The following is a 17,698-nucleotide window of genomic DNA, read 5'->3' as shown; positions in this document are numbered from 1 at the left end:
AATTCATTTAATCGAGCAGTCGTTAAAATGTTGTTCTAAAACGAACGGAGTTATGGAGTCTTGCTATAAATATACTTTGTTAATAATCTCTTAAAATAATAATAGCAAAAACCGTTGTATTCTAACTGCCAGAAACACATTAATGATTGAAATCATTCATATTTTCACTCGCAAATTACACTTTTAGCGAAGATGTTTTCTAGGTAGCCACTGGTAAAGGGATAATATGAGCGATGAATATAAACGTCTGAACCGTACAATCCGGTGCATTTACTAATGCCTATAAATTTACTCGCTCTTTCACGTTGATGAAATATGTCTACTAATTGGTAGGCAAGTAATTACCAGGCCGATGGGTTTCCATCGCTTGTTGAAGCAAATGTATCGCTGGCTTTTCTCCGCGAAGATGTACAACTTCCTACTGAAGTCCTCGGACTGAGTCGTAAGTTTTTCTGTAACATTAAACGCAAAGACAAATTCAATTATCAAACTGAATAAATTACACAATATGAACTGATGAATATTACTATGAATCAATTAGTTAATATAAATTTTCGATCAATCAGGATGAATTACATATAATGTAATTCCTTTTGCAAATTCCTAGAATCACTTCAAAATCACGAAATAACTAACTATTCATTTGGAAACTATAGATTTACAGCCGTATACTTTCGAAGATTTGAACAATTTTCTCTAAAATGTACAAATAAAAGCTTCTTTCTCTTTCATTATATACTTTTTCATAATATACTTTTCATATCATTGGTCGTTGGCAGTTCTAGTGTTACTCTACTCATCTCCACAATCCAATATCTGCATATCTTAAATATAAAATAAAACAATAGCCATTAACGAATTATGAATTTCCAAAAGATTCAGTTAAAACTATCTCGCGTTAACCTCATGAACGACGTCGCGTTGAAGAGGCAATCGAGTAACCTAAGGAAAACTAATGGAGTTTATAAAATCAGGCGAAGGCATTAGTTATCGGGGACAAACCGCAGGATACAGGAGGTAAACCGTTTTGTGCGTTCGGTATGCGAGCTGGCATATTTCCGAGAAGAGACCTCGTCGAGGTTTATAGCGCGAGTTGTACCTACATCGATGCTCAGAGACCCTCTTCCAGGCACTCTTCGGCACTGAGAAAGGAAGAAAAGGTTGGCTAAGCTTGCCGCCGAGGCTAGTTGGTGCTAATGAAGGAGGCACAGACCGACCGGTGTGTACTTTGCCACTTAGCGGGTCCTGTCGTGCCTCGACCCCGAACCGTGCACGTTGCGCTATGCTTGCTGCAACGGCGTGTCTCCCTTTTTCTTTCGCACCAGCTATTACGAAATTCTGCCGACCCGAGAAGTAGGCGTCCTTTGTTCCGGATAACCAAAGAAAAGAAAAAAGGGCTGGCTTACAGGTGCACAACCGACGCTTTCGAGCTTACCATTTGGAAGAATAGAATGCTTGTGAAACGGCTGTACCACGAATATCGTGCTTGTAACGGGATTATTTTATTTGTGCACCTTCAGAGAGATTTCACTGCATGATATATTCCCCAGGGCCATTTTTTTACAGTATGCTATGCTATTGTTAGGTATAACAATGTTTCTAGAATAAAGTGTTCCATGAATTGAAAAAATAATAATTGCCTGAGTTCTTGTCGTTATCTTCATATCTGTGGAAAGTAATACGATGACTTTAAGAAATTTATACGAACATGAAAGTATTTTTGAAGAGAAGAAGATATTTTGTAAGGCAGAATTTAAGTTTAGTAATTTTGTGCATTCGATATTTATAATATTTATTAGATATTTGTATAATATTCAGACTTATGAAATGATTGTATAATAAGTGTAACTGGTATACAGAGTGCAGAGAATTAATATTTAAAATTGTTAGTTTTATTTATTTCTTCTTTTAGATATTAGTAGTAGTAACTAGACGCGAGAGTCTCCATCTTGAAAGAAGAAGATGTGCAACTTTCAAGAATGCATGTAATGGGGTTGTGCACCTTGCTTAGTTCACAGTGATAATGTAGATGGAAACTGTTTTCGCAAACATTTTAGCAAGAATTAAACAGAAACTAAGTGGATGCTTGATAACTGTTAAGAAAAGTTTTATAACGAATGAACGGAAAGAACGAAGCAAGATACACATCGCTATTCGAAGTTGATGAAGTCAATGATAGACATCGATATAGGAATTTAGTTAAATTCGAAAATATGTAAGAAATATCTTGTCTATTTTCTTTAATTAATTGTTTGCAGTGGCCAGTATAATAAATTATTATTACCAACTCGGTTGAAACTAAGATTGAGTCTTATAATTTTTAGGAAAGGTAGCTTCGTTCTAATAATGTTACTAGTTGGGGTTAATAGTTATCAAACGTTTGATCAATATTTTTGAGTCATTCTCTATAGATAAAAAATCTAAATTATAGTCTAATATTTCCCAAATCAAAATATGTTCATACATAAAGGAAGTTCATATGATTTACCCGCATTAGCTTAATTTCCCGACGTCAAAAATAATAAATTTTCGCCGCCGTTATGAGACGGGGTTTCTTAATTGATAGACGCTTGACGATATAAAATATGATGTCATGATTATGAGTTTTTCTGGCTTCTTTGTTTGCGGGCCATATGAGAATGGGTATAAGCATCATACGTAGAGAAAAGGAAGGAGGTAAGTCTGCAGGGTGGCCCATTTGCTGGAGCCTCGTTAAATTCAAGTGGTTCTCGTCGGGTACCTTCCCAACATCGAAATCAAGAATGTCCCCGAACTGCCTCGTAAAGTCCTTCTTTCTCTCTACTAGCTCGCCTCTCTTTCCCTCCTTCGTTTTCCTTTTACATTTCGTTTTCTCTCACCGCCTCCTACCAGTCTTCAGGAACCAGAAAAAGCACGAGAGGACTTAATCGGAGACTGTTCTTCGGCAAACCTACCGTGCTCTATACTCCGCGCCAATTAATTGTGCCACTTTTCTTAATTAATTGAATTCACCTTTCAGCGGATGTCTATCGCGACAACATCCCTCTTAGTCAGCGGGTCAATTTGTTCTTTTCTCAGCTACTAAATTTACCTTATCTAAGTAAACGAAAATTCTTCTCTCCGTGATTAACGTTTATAAGTCAAGTGTGTCTCGGTAATATTAATACATTATATTTGTGATAATTAACAAAGAACGATAATTCAATTAAGAATTAAATGCAGTAATCCTCGAAAACATTTAAACGTTTACTATGGAACATTTTTATGAATATCTTATGTTTGTTATACGAAACTTTTTGAAATTTCATTAGGATCGTAATGAGACAAAATTATCGTGATTACATTGGTAAAGTTTAGAATTAATTTGAAGATGTATTTATATAGGAATTATACATTAATTAGAGTAAACATACATTTAGTAAATATTTCGTATATTGCGTAAATAATGGTTGATACAAAGTACAGCCCAGTTCATTTAACAATATCATTTGACCCGCGAAACAGGACAAACTTAATATCCGACGTTCTAAAGGTGATTGAATTGGTTCAATTTGTTACCAGGGCCATAAAAATATCGAAATAATGTTATCAACGGCTCATAATAAAGCTGAATATCGTTGTTTTCTTCGAACTTGATAAAAAGTTTCACGAAAATATATTGCATTAAGCATCGTTTAAGCCGCTATCGAATCGGAAATTACCCGAACTGCCAGTTAAAAATAGTTCCGTGAAATCGACGAATACGGAAATATAATGGGCATTATCAGCGATAAAGTTCCGTCACAAGTATGGCAAAACAAGTTTGAAACTATCGCCAGAATTTTTCCTCCTGTTCCGTTTCGCGACGTCCGCTTTCCAATATGAAACACGATGTGTATGTACCTGCGTGGTAGCAGCGGAGAAAAGTATGACGATAACAACCTGACACTAATACCACTAACTCCGGAGACGATATATGTATGCTGTTTGCTCGTTCCAGTTAGCCATTACCAAACTCCTATACTTCCGATACCTAGTCGCCGTCGAAGCAATCGGCGACGAAACTTCGACGGTTCGTTTTGATATGATGCTTATCGTTATCAAATAAGGGAAGTGAGATCGTTCCGGCACGGCGCAACGTTCCTCGGGACAGTGACGACTGTATGCGTTTGTTAGTAACTTGCCAGACGTACGATGACTCGAGACAGGCGTCACCGACACACTGATTGCAATGTTTTGTCTAACCAACTGCTAAGTAATCTCTCTTCTCCTTGAAAGCTTGTCAACCAAGTTTCGCGTGCAACTCGAAGCATATCTCGTAGTTCCGAGGAAATTGTGCGAAGATATGGCTGGCATTGAACGTTCAATTCTATCATAAGTAGTTCTTTTCTTCGTACGTATCAAATATTATTTCTGATGTATAGTTAAAGAAGTTATTCATGAAAATTAGAAATGGAGAACGCGAGAACTAAAAAATATTGTGAAAATGAATCTTTTATTTTGAAATAGATAATTTATTGAAATAAAGAGACGGGATAGGTGTGGTCATTATTAACCATTTTATATACACGTACCTAGATATAATAGATATAGCGTTGTTTTCCAAGAAATGTTACAAAAGTCAATCAACTTTCATTGATATTTTGAGATTTTTAGTTTTTTAAATAATGTTTCGAAACATTGCTCCTTATAATACTAAAATATTGAAAATATTAAAATATTACTTATCGTAATAATTATATTGACATAAAACTTCCCCAACTTTCATCTTTGAATCTAGTAGGCTCTTTTCGATTATGTTATATTAAAATCCTCCTAGGTAGGTAATAACGAAACAAAATAAAAGTATATAAGATATAGTCCATTAAACAAATGGATTTATTTAAAAAAATAAAGAAAATTTATAAAAATTACCATCTATACAATCGATAGTTTATAATCTTAAGCCCGATATACATATAATATCATATAAGGCGATCAGGCAGAGGGTTGAAGATGCAGCAAGTAAATGTTGCGTTTCGCTTCGAACCTCTGTCTTCCGTTCTCCAAGTATCCCCTTCTCCCTCACTCTTGTTTCCTCTGATCGGAGCCGCCACGAGATTAGAGGCTGCCAAATGAATTAAAAGCCAATTTTAATCAAAAGCGGGCACCGGCTTTTAGGCACGATTACCGCCGATAATAACTGGTAGGATGGGCCCAGCGCATAAGTGGGAAAGAGCGAGACAGAAGGAAAGAAGAATGGATCCCATATATTACTTCTACGTGCTCTTCGCGATACAGGAACCGATTCTCTGTTCGTTATAGGTTCGCAACTAATAGCTTTTTTCTATAGGAACCCTTGTACCCCCGAATCTTCGTTCATCGGAAATATCTTTCGTTTGTTACAAAGAAATTCTGCCATTATAACCGATCGTAAAATGCAAAAGAAACAAAATATACAAAAATCCTAAGGTATCGACGAAATTAAAAATCGATTAAGAAAAATTTCGATATTTTTTCACGAGATAAATAATTGCTTGAGAACCACTGCAGCGCCACAATTTCGCGGCGTCGGCGTTATGAAAGCTATAATATGACGCGAAAGCGAGCAGGCCGGTACCGACCGCGTAAGCAGAGGAAAAAAGTGCAAAAGAAGGAAAAAACGCGGTTATAACCGCGGTTCTTGTTATAAGCCTGGCACGTATAATAGCGTTCCTGTCGTTAACACCTAAACGCACGATTGGCCGATACACGGGATCGTCCTCCTCGGCCAGAAGCATCCGCCGTGAACGCACGAGATTACAACGGCACGCAAATGAGAAGAATACATATAGATACCGGTTGTCCCAGTGCTGGTCAAAACTATGACAGGTGAAACCCTGATTTGCTCGACTGACGCGATAATCACAGCTCTCCACGACTAGAATAATTAAATTCCAACCTGAACGAACGCCGCTGCGGTTGTTATCTCTCTTTCTTCGTTTTCCAATAGAGTTCATTTTCTCTTTCCATTCTCGTAGATTTCTTCTTCGTTTCAAAGTTTCACTACGTGAAAGATATCGTAACTGTTGGAGATGCTGCTAGTCATTTAAGAAAATTGGAGTTCGTAGGGCGATTAAGGTTGTTTAATGTGATAAAAATGTTATGGAGATCGATGTAATTACGACTATTATACGGATCGGGGAATGTCACTCTGCTTTTCAATCGGATAATAACGAGTTAGTAATTATTATTTGTCTTAACGCCGATAATAGTTATTATCGAATTATATTTGACACGCGTAGATTACGCGTTTTCAGTATACGGTTAGTGTTTATCGTTGATTGTAATTATCGTTTTGAATATAGTTGTTGGTTCATTGAACAGATATGTTACGTATCAAATACTTACTAGGTATTAGAAATATGAAATCAACTGATAAATTCATATCAATTTGCCATTTTTTATCTGCAATTTTAATTACGTTATCGCATCTTCAATCGTATTATTTTACTTAAATCAGTATTTAAATCAATTTATTGGAAAGCACAAACCTAATTTCAGAAAATTCTCGTACTTTGCTAACGATGGCTATTGTGATACTCTAATTCAAGTTTCACAGATATTTTAAAATAGAATTTTTACATAAAGTAGATCTTTATTCGTCGGTTTATTCATAAGTAAGGAAGCTACAGAGACAGCGATAGCCACTCATAAACTATTCCTTCCTAATTATCCAACTTACAAAACGATGCAATATTCTCAAAACCGAGGTACCTAATTAGCGACAAGTATGCAAAGAAGCAATTTTCCACGCGAGGTTAATTATCTTTCGTATCCGCCGACGCAGGAGGAATTCGCGAAGCCGCTAGCCGGCAGTTAAAGTCCAAAGCTTCAAGGTCGCTCTCACGGTGTCTGAAACTCTCGTGCAGCGCGAGTCGAGTCGGTTCATTTCACGAATGGAGCTTGAGTAATCGTCGGTCCGGAGAGCCTCGTTGTCGAGAGTAAAGTGCCGAGAGAGGTAGGAGATACGGAGTAACAGAAGGAAAAGGTGGAGGCAGTGCAGCAGCAACGGCAGCAACGGCAGCGGTGGCAGCAGGAGACGAAAGAGGTGGAAAAAGAAGGAAGAGGTGGACGAAGGTGATGGATCTCGGGGAGGTGCAGACGCGGCGCAGCGTGCGGCGCGAAAACTGGCTCCTCTGTTTGCACAAGCCTTCTTCCCTCCTTTCAGACCTTCCTTTTCTCCCCTACTTCGTTTCTGAGAGTCAGAAAAGGAGCCGCCTCGCGCTCACGCCGCGGATAGGGCGGACAGCTTGTTCGTGCCTTCGAATACCTTTAGAAATTCCAAGATACCGCGAAATCATATTCGCAACGGTGATTACGACTGTGCCTCTGTTGCAGAGTTGGGAAGTATTCGAATGTTTTCGAATAGATATTCATTTAAGATAATTGATCTAGTAAATTCATTGTAGAGGAATATTTCATCCGCATAATTATTCCTCATGCTTAACAAATTATTCTCTCTATTTATTCGAATAATTATACGGTAATCAATAGAATAGTGAAAATAGTTGTTTGTTTCCACTACTTTCCTAAGAATTATAAAACCAAAATAAAGAGATTTGAAAAACTAATTTATAATACAATTATATACAAAGTCTAAGCGACCAAATTAAGGATTCAACTGTTTCTGGATTTGAGTACATAATTTGCTTCGAGTAAATTGTTCACTCTAAAATGTTTCATTCAATTCCAACGAACTGCTTTCTTCGTCACTGCAAGTTATTAATTATTTTCTTTCTTAACACATTTACGATTGATACGATTTTGGAATAATTAGTCGTGAAATTACTTGTCCATACGTCCCGATAAGCAAGGAACGATAAATTTCCTTCGTAAGGAATTGCTGCGGTATTAAGACTACAAATTTTTCTCTCTAGCTGCTATTAATATCTTAAACTGAATTCCTAGGGGAATGACCATGAACTGTGGTGCAGGCATGACGACGATAGTCCTAATAAATAACCATAAAAAGGAATTCGTCTGGACAGAGCCAGTGACGAGATAGATAGCGTCTAGTCGAAAACAATCGCGACAAAACGAGGCAACGGAATCGCTTTGCTTTAACTTGGTTTCGTAGCTTTTCCTTTGGTGTAGGTTAACATACTTCGCGGAAATCGAGTTCGGTTATTAGTTCGTAAAGATAAAAGCGGAGATCGGATGGGACCCACGATGGCGCTTGGTAGCGAAAGCGAACGAGATAAGGCCCTGACCTTAGGTCGATCGATAAGAATCCCTATAAATTCAGATCTTTACTGCTACAGCTTTAGACTTTTATTTCTTCGAAGGAGTATCTACTATTAATCTATCGTTCGGAATCCTCATTGGTCTAGAGAACTATCGATCGGAAGAGATAACGTCACGGTCGAGTGCCTCGTGTCAGCCAACTGTACGATTCGATTCAATTAACCAATCGACCTATCCTGTGTACAATGACTGCACACGTTGCGACGATGAATTTATTCGAAAGCCGTTTAAATGCTGGTGTCGCGTGACTGCTCTCGTTTCCAATCGTTAACGATAAATTTTATTATACTCGGTCGATCCATGAATAAGACTTCCAATTCTACATGCCTTTCACTAGTTTATCATCTTAGTTAGCATATACATGTTGCTGATACGCTTCGACTGCGATTATTATTCTTTCAATGGACACGTTGATTTACTAAACCGTAAATGTAGATCGACTATTAGCGTAACAGCTAAAATTATTGTCTCCGCGATATGATATGACATTACAAATACGAAGTTAAAGGTTTATTTAGGCGTGGTTTTAAGAAATTATTGACTAGTAGATTGCAGGTGTCTACGCAAAGTCGCAGTGTCTACTCATATCCTTATGAATACAATTAAAGGAATAGAACATATAAATGGAGAAAATTTCTATACCAAATTCAACTTGAATCGAGTAAATAAATAGAGAAAATTTCTATATAGTAAATTCGATGTAATCAAAGTTATCAAATAGAGGAAAATCTTTGTATCAAATTAAACTTAATTTAGTTTAATTTGTGATTATAAAACTAAATGAAATTAAATATGGCATAAAAATTTTTCTTAATTATATGCTCACTACTCTATTCAGGTATAATAAATTTATCGTTTCACACACGATAAAATGAAAAGAAGATTCGTAGAATAAGTCGAATGTTTAAAATGCAAGACAATTGATCTTCTGCTAAAGTAGCATGATTCATTAAAATCCTACTTACGGTAAGGGGCATTATGATCATCGCGTCCCAGGGCCTTGATCGTGCGGCCAGTTACGGTAACATTGCCGCTGCTGCAAGTCGAATAGAGACTCACGGAGCGCACCATCGCCGGCACCGCCCCGCACATCACCACCTGCAACCGACAAACAATTTTGTACCGGTCTAAATCTCTGCAAAACCAATCGTAAATTATAACGAGTATGTTATCGGAATTCTTGTCCATTTTAATAAAGAAAATTCATGAGGAAGTTACATGTTCGAACCGATGAAAGAAATCAGACATTTCTATTTAGAAATATAAAGCTTTGTTAACCAATTCGATGGAAGTAAAAACTAAAAATTAATTCTTACTAAGAAATGATGTCCGAAAATTATTTCATATATTGGTAACATAATTGTAAATAACTTTACTACAATATGAATTTCGTTTTTATGTTCGTGTATATAAATGTAAGTAGAAAGTTCATTAAATTCTTAGAACAACTTCATCATACATACTCCTGATCTCTATTTTACATGTACAGGGAATGCCAAAGAAGTTGTCGCAGCTTTATTTAAAAAAGAAATTAAAGAAATTTATCGAAATAAGAATAACCATTTTATTAAATAGAATTATGTTTCCTTATATTTTTGCATCATTCTTTTCTGTCATAAAAGAAACAAAGAATTTTGTTAGTTGTCTAGAGGATTACAATATTTGAAATATAATTGTTGCGTATTTGCGTCAATTTGAAAGTGTTCAAATACTTGTAAACAGTAGTGAATGTAAATCGGTATATTATCGCAAGATTGACCATCGCTACTTGTTATTCAAGAAGTGATAAATGGCAGCAGTATCGTTAAAATAGACAATCAATTTTTAGTACATATTTTGAAAAGGATAAAATAGCAGACAGGAATTTACAAAGGATGTTTCCAGTTCGACGACCGAACATGAAAACGTTAAAGACGTCGCAATTCCTTCACGACTGCGGGCAAGAACATTTTTACGACAGATTCACATATCATGGCATCGAATCATTCGTTGAGTCGTTCACGCGGAACCTTTTTGCGGTTCATTCGTGAGAATAAAAATGCACAAGGCATCGAAGAAAGATAGAGAAACGTCGTTACAGCAGAGACCACAAAAGATGAATACCGACAAGATTTGTTAACGAGCGAACACGAGCTGTCCATTAATGGTCGTAGAATCTGACACTTCTTTTATTCCAAGAATGGCGCCGTAACAACGTTATGATAGCAAGACTACAGATCTTGTCAGGCCAAGTAGGTGCTTTGTACAGTTAAAGTATCATAAAGTACTTCTCTTTTGGCCTAAATATAAAAATAATATTCAATTAATTACGTAAAATCGTACACTTAATTCCCACAATACGTTCGCTTAAAAATAAAATTCGTATCTGTATATATATACACATTTTATAAAGTAGAAAATATCTCTGAATGGTTATTTCGTGATATTTATTGCAAGTAAATTTACATGCATATTATCTTTTGGTTAACTTGTGAAAAAGGTATCTCATCAGAAATTTTAATGGAGCCGACTTAAATCTCTTCGTTGACACACGCGTATAAACGACGAGAGACATAAAAAAAGCCTGAGCGTAATAAAAAATATTAATTTATGATCATACATGCTAATCTGTTAAAATTAGTCAATAACTTTTACATATTACCCGAACCTTACGATGAGAAGTTATACTGTTTCAATTTCTCTTGGAAACTGACCACGGTTGAAAGTATGGATAAGACTAACCACTATAAACCCGTTGCTTTCGTATCTTTTAAACGTTAAACATACGGCTGTGGTTAACAGTTTTTCTAACAACGAGGTTGCTGCACGCGACCATTGCATTTTCACGTAGCCGCATTGCAGTATTATATATTCTAACGATAAACTCTCAATTTTCTAGTTAATTCCACGTCACCATTACGACGAACCTATGTTGTATTGCGGTTGTTGTAAAAGTCTTTTGAGAATTACGCGAGGGAACAATTCTAAACGCAAATGAAACGTCTTGGCAATTTTACGCGTTGGTTGTTCATTAAATTCTCACATAACTGTTGCATCGTCGAGGTTATAGTTATTCATTTGTATTAATTTCGATTTACTCGAGAACGATTTCACTAAGAAATATCTAAATTTATCGACGCGTACTCGTTTAATTACTTATTGGACAAACCATTTATCGCGCTACTCGCAACCGCTACTGGAGACACATAAACTTCGTTTAAATTCGATTCTGTCCATAACAATTCTATCGTAGCTATCGTCCTGTATCGTTCTTGATGCCTTTTATCGATCGTAGATCATAATTCGCGCTAAAGCAGAATATGCAACGTTCGTTTCTCACACAATTGAAGTTATTATATTTAAGTTACATATTGATTTATTATGCTACTTAATGATGAAGTAGGAAAAATTGAAGCATGTTAATGAAATATGATTCATTCGATAGGTAATAGAAAACAATTCAATAAATTTTAGTTAACTTGTGATCTCCCATATTTATAGATAACCGTTGTATTCACGCGTGTTACGTTTATCGTACTGAATCGTTGTAATTTTAATAAAAAAAATGCATATTCTGATAAATTATAAAAAACAAAGTTTCAGTCGGTATCGTTTTAAAATAATTATTAAGAGAAACATTAATTAGTTAGGAGATACGAAATCACTTTTGGAAGATTATTTCGATAATTATTCGGCTCGTTCACGTTTTATCGAAAGCCATTAATCGTTCTCGAATAGCTCAATTAACGATGCAATCAAGTTTATCGAAGTTAGCGTACACGAAAGCTTGAACTAACGATAGTAAGCTTCGAAATTGAACTAATGGACGAAGTTCAAGTACGGAAGCTGGAACATAGAAACGTCGAAAGAAAAGTTTACTGCATACTTTAACGTACTACTCGAACTTAGAAAGAGACCATTGCAACGAGAATAGATGTAGATAGCCTCGTTTCGTGCGAAATGGGGACCCAAATTGCAAGGTAAATACTTTTACGTGTACCGGCTAAAAAATGTGCAAGACGTTGAATCGTATAGTTCGACGGTTTATACAAGGACGGACACTCAATCATGCACGACATTCAATGAAAAAAAAAATTGGAATCGACAAGGAGAACTGCAAATGACCATAAATTGACTTCTTCGAAGGCGTACCACTGATTACATACAGTCACTTGCAAAAGTCCACGTACATTTTTTAAATTTGATATATTATAATAAAGATGTTAGCTGTAGCGTAATATTTATAGCATCCAAGTTTATATTATGTGAACACGTATTTTAAAAAATAACGGAATTTATTACACATATTAAAAGAAGGTATTCAGGAGGAAGTATCAATTCCTTCAGGAAATCCATTAATATACTGGGCAAATTCATTTTCAATTCATTCATTCAACTCAATTAATATACTCAGCAAATTTTGTGCTGATATTTACGTATACGTGACTCCGTTAAAAAGTGAGTTTCTAATTTGTCCCTTTTTTCCTCAATAAATAAGACAAATACAGAAAACTTGACGTGTATGTAGACTTTCGTAACGGACTGTAGAACCAATTACTAAACTGTACTAAGTAAAATGCACGTGAACGTAATCATCGATTTTCAAAGTCCTAGAACGATTTTTAACATGCAATCCTGTCGAAACTCGGCTTCTTCGTGCAACGAGTATCTCCGATCTGACCTAGTCACCGTTCATACACAAAGAGCTGGCACGTATCCGCTTTTGTATCCATCGAATAAGTATGCAAGTTTACGGATTCCGCACGAACGTGGCCAAAGCCCTCGTTCAAATTTTACACGGCTCGTTAGAGGCAACGTATCTGGGGCAGCAGTATTTCCCTTAAACTATGAACATAACGTGAAAACACTTCAGGCAGCTGGTATTCTTTTTTGAATGTAATTGTGGGGAACTGGAACGGTCGTATCTCTCCTGGATACATAGATAATACAAGAGATATATATCATTTGGGATTCGTATTTCCATCGTGGAGATTTTTATGCCTGGAATATTGATAACTCTATTAATAATGTCATATTTTAAAGTGATTCCAGACGTAAGTTAGTATCTAACGTCTTCTAGCGCAAATGTAAAGTATAATTTTGTGTTGATTTATATATTCGTCTCTTTTATCGAAATGAAATACAAGCGGACAAGTCTGTAAAATTTTACGATAACATAATAAATACGAGATTAATAATGAGAACATAATACAATTGTACAGCATAATTTAAGTAATTGAATATTAATACTTTTAATATTTGAATTTATTCTATTACGAGTATCATAAATCTGCATTTTTTAAGTTTTTCGAAAGTTAACATGTAAATAAAAGGAAAATATAGATTTGGTACATGAACTTTTCTACAGTTAATGTGCTTTCTACTTCATAGTTACATCAAAAAAGTTTATTTTTCGTTTCCAGCAACGTTGTGAATGTTTGAGAGCATTCAACTCGAAGATCATGTCATTATTTATTAAAGAGTTATTTAAGATTATGTACACATAATATCATTAAAAAAATTTCTGACTAAAATTATAACATTGTTTAATGTAGAAAATGTCACTTACCATCAGGAGGCACAAAATCTTCGCTAAAACGGCAAGCTGTGGTAACCTGCAACAAACAAGAACATTCACACTGATTATTGCTTTTTCTGCCGGAAACGCGAGATAAATAAAAACCATTTAATCTACGTATGCTGAATATAAAGACATAAGTAAAGAGAAATGATTTCGCGACTGGCAGGTATTTGCTGTTGCTGTTACATTTTCAATATTTCAATTTGTAGCACGCAACCTAATGGTTCGCGATCTCCGTATGATTTATAGTATGCAAATAAATTTCGCGTGATTATGGAGTAGAGTCCTAACCGACGGAGGTTACTATTAGTAGCAGTACAAATTGAAAGCACAGGAAGCCGTGGATCGTTTCTGACAGATAAGGAAAACGTATATGAGATAATTAGCGGTGGAACCAAATTACGTCGGACAGATTGTAGCCTGTGTAAGATTCTGTATTCTTTCCAAAATAAATAATATTTCTTCAAGTGACAGAGTTACTGCCATTATATTGCTTCGCGTCATTTTTCTTCTTTAGTTTGTGTTTAAGAAAAAATATATTGTATCTTTTACAATAAATTATTATTGCAGCTAGAATTATCAGATTAGAAGTTTCCGTAAATGTTTTCTTTTATAGTGTCAATGATTCCCGGATTGGAGAGAAAGTGAGTTTCTCAACTGGAAGAATATTTATTTTCTCAACAGATATTTCTAAACAATTGTAATTATATCTTGTACATGATAAAAAAGATTGTAGCAAATCACATATTGCTTGTGCAAGCTGTATAATTATTCTCCTTGTTTCCACACTTGTTCAGATAATATCAGAATGAAAATGATAACCATCGTATCTTCATACTTATACTTTATTTAATAAAATCTGAAAATAAGAAAATAAATAGCGACGGTATGTGCAATTATTTAGACGAATTTGAAGCTTGAAGGATAAGAAGAAAAATATAATATGCAAAAACAGTCATTACATTATCATTTAACTACGGATATTTATGCGCTTATAGGAAAATACAAAAATATACTGATTACACGTAATAACTTTTATACCTATCATTCTTGACATTTCGTCTACTCGTACGTAAATCTGAAGAACAGAGTAAACATACGATCACCCGGAAGCTATAATTTCGCATCAATGGCCGCGTTATCGTTTTATATAGTAAAGAAGTTGGTTTCACTTTCCACGGTCTATAAACTTTCTCGTTGATCATTGTCCTGAAAAATTCTGCATTCGCAACAGTGTCGTTAGTTCTGCTGTTCAATCAAAACACCGTAGCAACATTGTTATCCTATCAATGTCGTGGGTTTGTGAATTACGAAAAATAGGAAATCGGGAAACGTGGACATTAAAAGTAACGGCGAAGAACGCCACGGGTTGTAAATAATAACCCAGTTGCGTACGAGATACATGTGGTGAGCCGCTGCAACTCGTTGCGTAATGTGAATGCATCTCGTGTTACAGAACACAGGTGACCAGCAACACCGGCGCGCGGCAGCAATGACGTCGCGAACGTTCATTACCCGTTCACTTTAATTCTCCTGGGTTATTGGCTCGCTGATGGAGCCGCGGGGTGGACCAAACCGTTCCTTTCGTTCGCATCATCCCGCCTACCTTGTTCGAATGCGCTGCGATGCACTGCCGAGGAATTCCGTTTGCCGCGCCAATGCTCTTAAACCGTTTACTTTATTTTGCCCACGTCAACTGAATCTTCGTAGAAAACGATAGTAAACCCTTCTATCGAACTGTCTGGGAACTGTTACTTCTCGACACGATGTAATTTCATTTTCTCGGAAACTTAGATACTTTTCGATTGTGTTCACTAGCGTGTAAGAGAGAAATACGGCGGTGTTGTTATTTGTGCATTACGAGATTGGAAATTACTCGCTGGTTTTTGTCGAAAACTTGTAAATTCATTTTGGATGAAGATAAATGAGATGCACGATTCTGACAGCTAGGTTTTTTGTTATATATCTTGACTGTTTTTTTTTTTTTTTTTTTTCATTTTGACGATTCGTAAATTAGAATTGGAAAATGGATTGGATATTCTTAAATACGTATAATCGATCAAATTTTTATAAAGAAGAATAATTCGAATCGATATCCATATCTTTCTAATTCTGATATCATTGAAGTTGAAATTACTGAACTTTAGAACGATACTTTGGTATCTGCTTCGTATCATGAACAATTTTATATATAGTATTATTTTTTATTTTTAATTAAATCGTGATGTGCCTGATTTCTATTTCTTTTTTGTATAATGGAGGATTTGAAAATACTTCCCTTGCACTTTAGAGCGCTACAAGTATAGAATAGGTTACTGTTTTTTTTTTTTTTTTTTTTTCATTTTGACGATTCGTAAATTAGAATTGGAAAATGGATTGGATATTCTTAAATACGTATAATCGATCAAATTTTTATAAAGAAGAATAATTCGAATCGATATCCATATCTTTCTAATTCTGATATCATTGAAGTTGAAATTACTGAACTTTAGAACGATACTTTGGTATCTGCTTCGTATCATGAACAATTTTATATATAGTATTATTTTTTATTTTTAATTAAATCGTGATGTGCCTGATTTCTATTTCTTTTTTGTATAATGGAGGATTTGAAAATACTTCCCTTGCACTTTAGAGCGCTACAAGTATAGAATAGGTTCCAAATTTTTATTTCGAATAATAATCACATATAAAATTAAGTCAAATTTGACATGAACACTGTATATTATAAAAATTTGTTATAGAAAAATTGCTATCAGAATTGCACACGTCATTTGTCTTTATCTAAAATTAATCTATAGCTGTGGCAACATATACAGCCTATGCTATATTTAATAAACATTTGATCGTTACAAAGAAAAGTTACGATTACGATCTTGTCATACATTATTCATAATATTATGACACGCTTCACAAAAAAGACAAGCTCTGTTTTTAAATATAATAATATCTTTGAATGCAATGCACAATATTTTACACCGTATGACAATGTCAACTTCAAAAGCTTTATATCATACGGAATGTAATTGAAAAACATTATACATTTACATATATAAATACGTATTTATTGAGACTCTTTGCATTGAGACAAAGAAGATACACGGTTCGATTGTAGCATAAAATTTATGCGATGCTTTCATGCATTTATCATCGAGCATTCGGAACGATACACATACATCAAGTTATAATGTGCAGTGTGGTGTAGCAAATGTTGTCGACTCAAGTTTCGTGGTTTAATTGCACTACCACCATCGCTGCGGAAATTGTACGAGTAGTTCATCGAATATAAAATGTGCGTTTCATACACAAACGTCGAAAATGAATTAGAGTTATGGAAAATCATGAAGATATATCGAGCGTATTTTTAAAATACGATGAATATAACGATATCCATAAATGAACGATGCATCAAAAATGTGCAGAAACGGTAATATGTACATAATGGCATCCTTATTATCGAATAATACATACGACAGCAAAACAAAGAATGAAAATAAAAGTGACGAAAATTTGAAGCCAAATGAAATTCCTCCACTTACGAAATTCGTACTTTATAAATTCAATTGTCAATGGAAGAAAACGATGTTTCGTTCTAAGTATGAATGAATATAATATGAATGAACATTGAAGTCTAACGATCACGTTTGCATTGCTCTTTGAAATTTCCATAGTCTACACAATTTTTAAAAGTCACAACGACTCCCTACAATTTTATATTACGAATTATTCATGTAACAATGATATTTTTCGAACTTACACATTGTATACTGCTCATTCTCTATTTGAAATATCTGTAAGTTTTCTATTTATCGTGATATTGGCTCGTATAATTGTAAAACTAGTCACGGTAACGTTTCGCTGACAGCGCAGGTTAACCATCTTGTTAACGGCCATGGATCAAGATGAATAGAAGAA

The 17,698-nt window shown here is 35.1% G+C and overlaps 1 protein-coding gene across 3 annotated transcripts in view; it reads right to left on the bottom strand.

The window, feature by feature from the left end:
• Nucleotides 1-17,698, bottom strand: part of LOC100745016 — a 127,082-nt gene that overhangs the window by 5,090 nt on the left and 104,294 nt on the right. For all 3 annotated transcript variants that reach the window (XM_003489560.4, XM_012385733.3, XM_012385734.3), the window contains exons 2-4: nucleotides 13,772-13,817; nucleotides 9,189-9,321; nucleotides 346-452 (exon numbers count right to left, since the gene is read on the bottom strand). In XM_003489560.4, coding sequence (XP_003489608.1) covers nucleotides 346-452; nucleotides 9,189-9,321; nucleotides 13,772-13,817 — 286 coding nt within the window. The remainder of the gene's footprint in view (nucleotides 1-345; nucleotides 453-9,188; nucleotides 9,322-13,771; nucleotides 13,818-17,698) is intronic.

Source organism: Bombus impatiens, unplaced genomic scaffold (assembly GCF_000188095.3).
Source record: "Bombus impatiens unplaced genomic scaffold, BIMP_2.2 scf_0344, whole genome shotgun sequence".
Lineage (NCBI taxonomy): Eukaryota > Metazoa > Arthropoda > Insecta > Hymenoptera > Apidae > Bombus > Bombus impatiens.
Note: the sequence above shows the minus strand (reverse complement) of the source record. Positions and strands in the feature narration are given on the sequence as shown.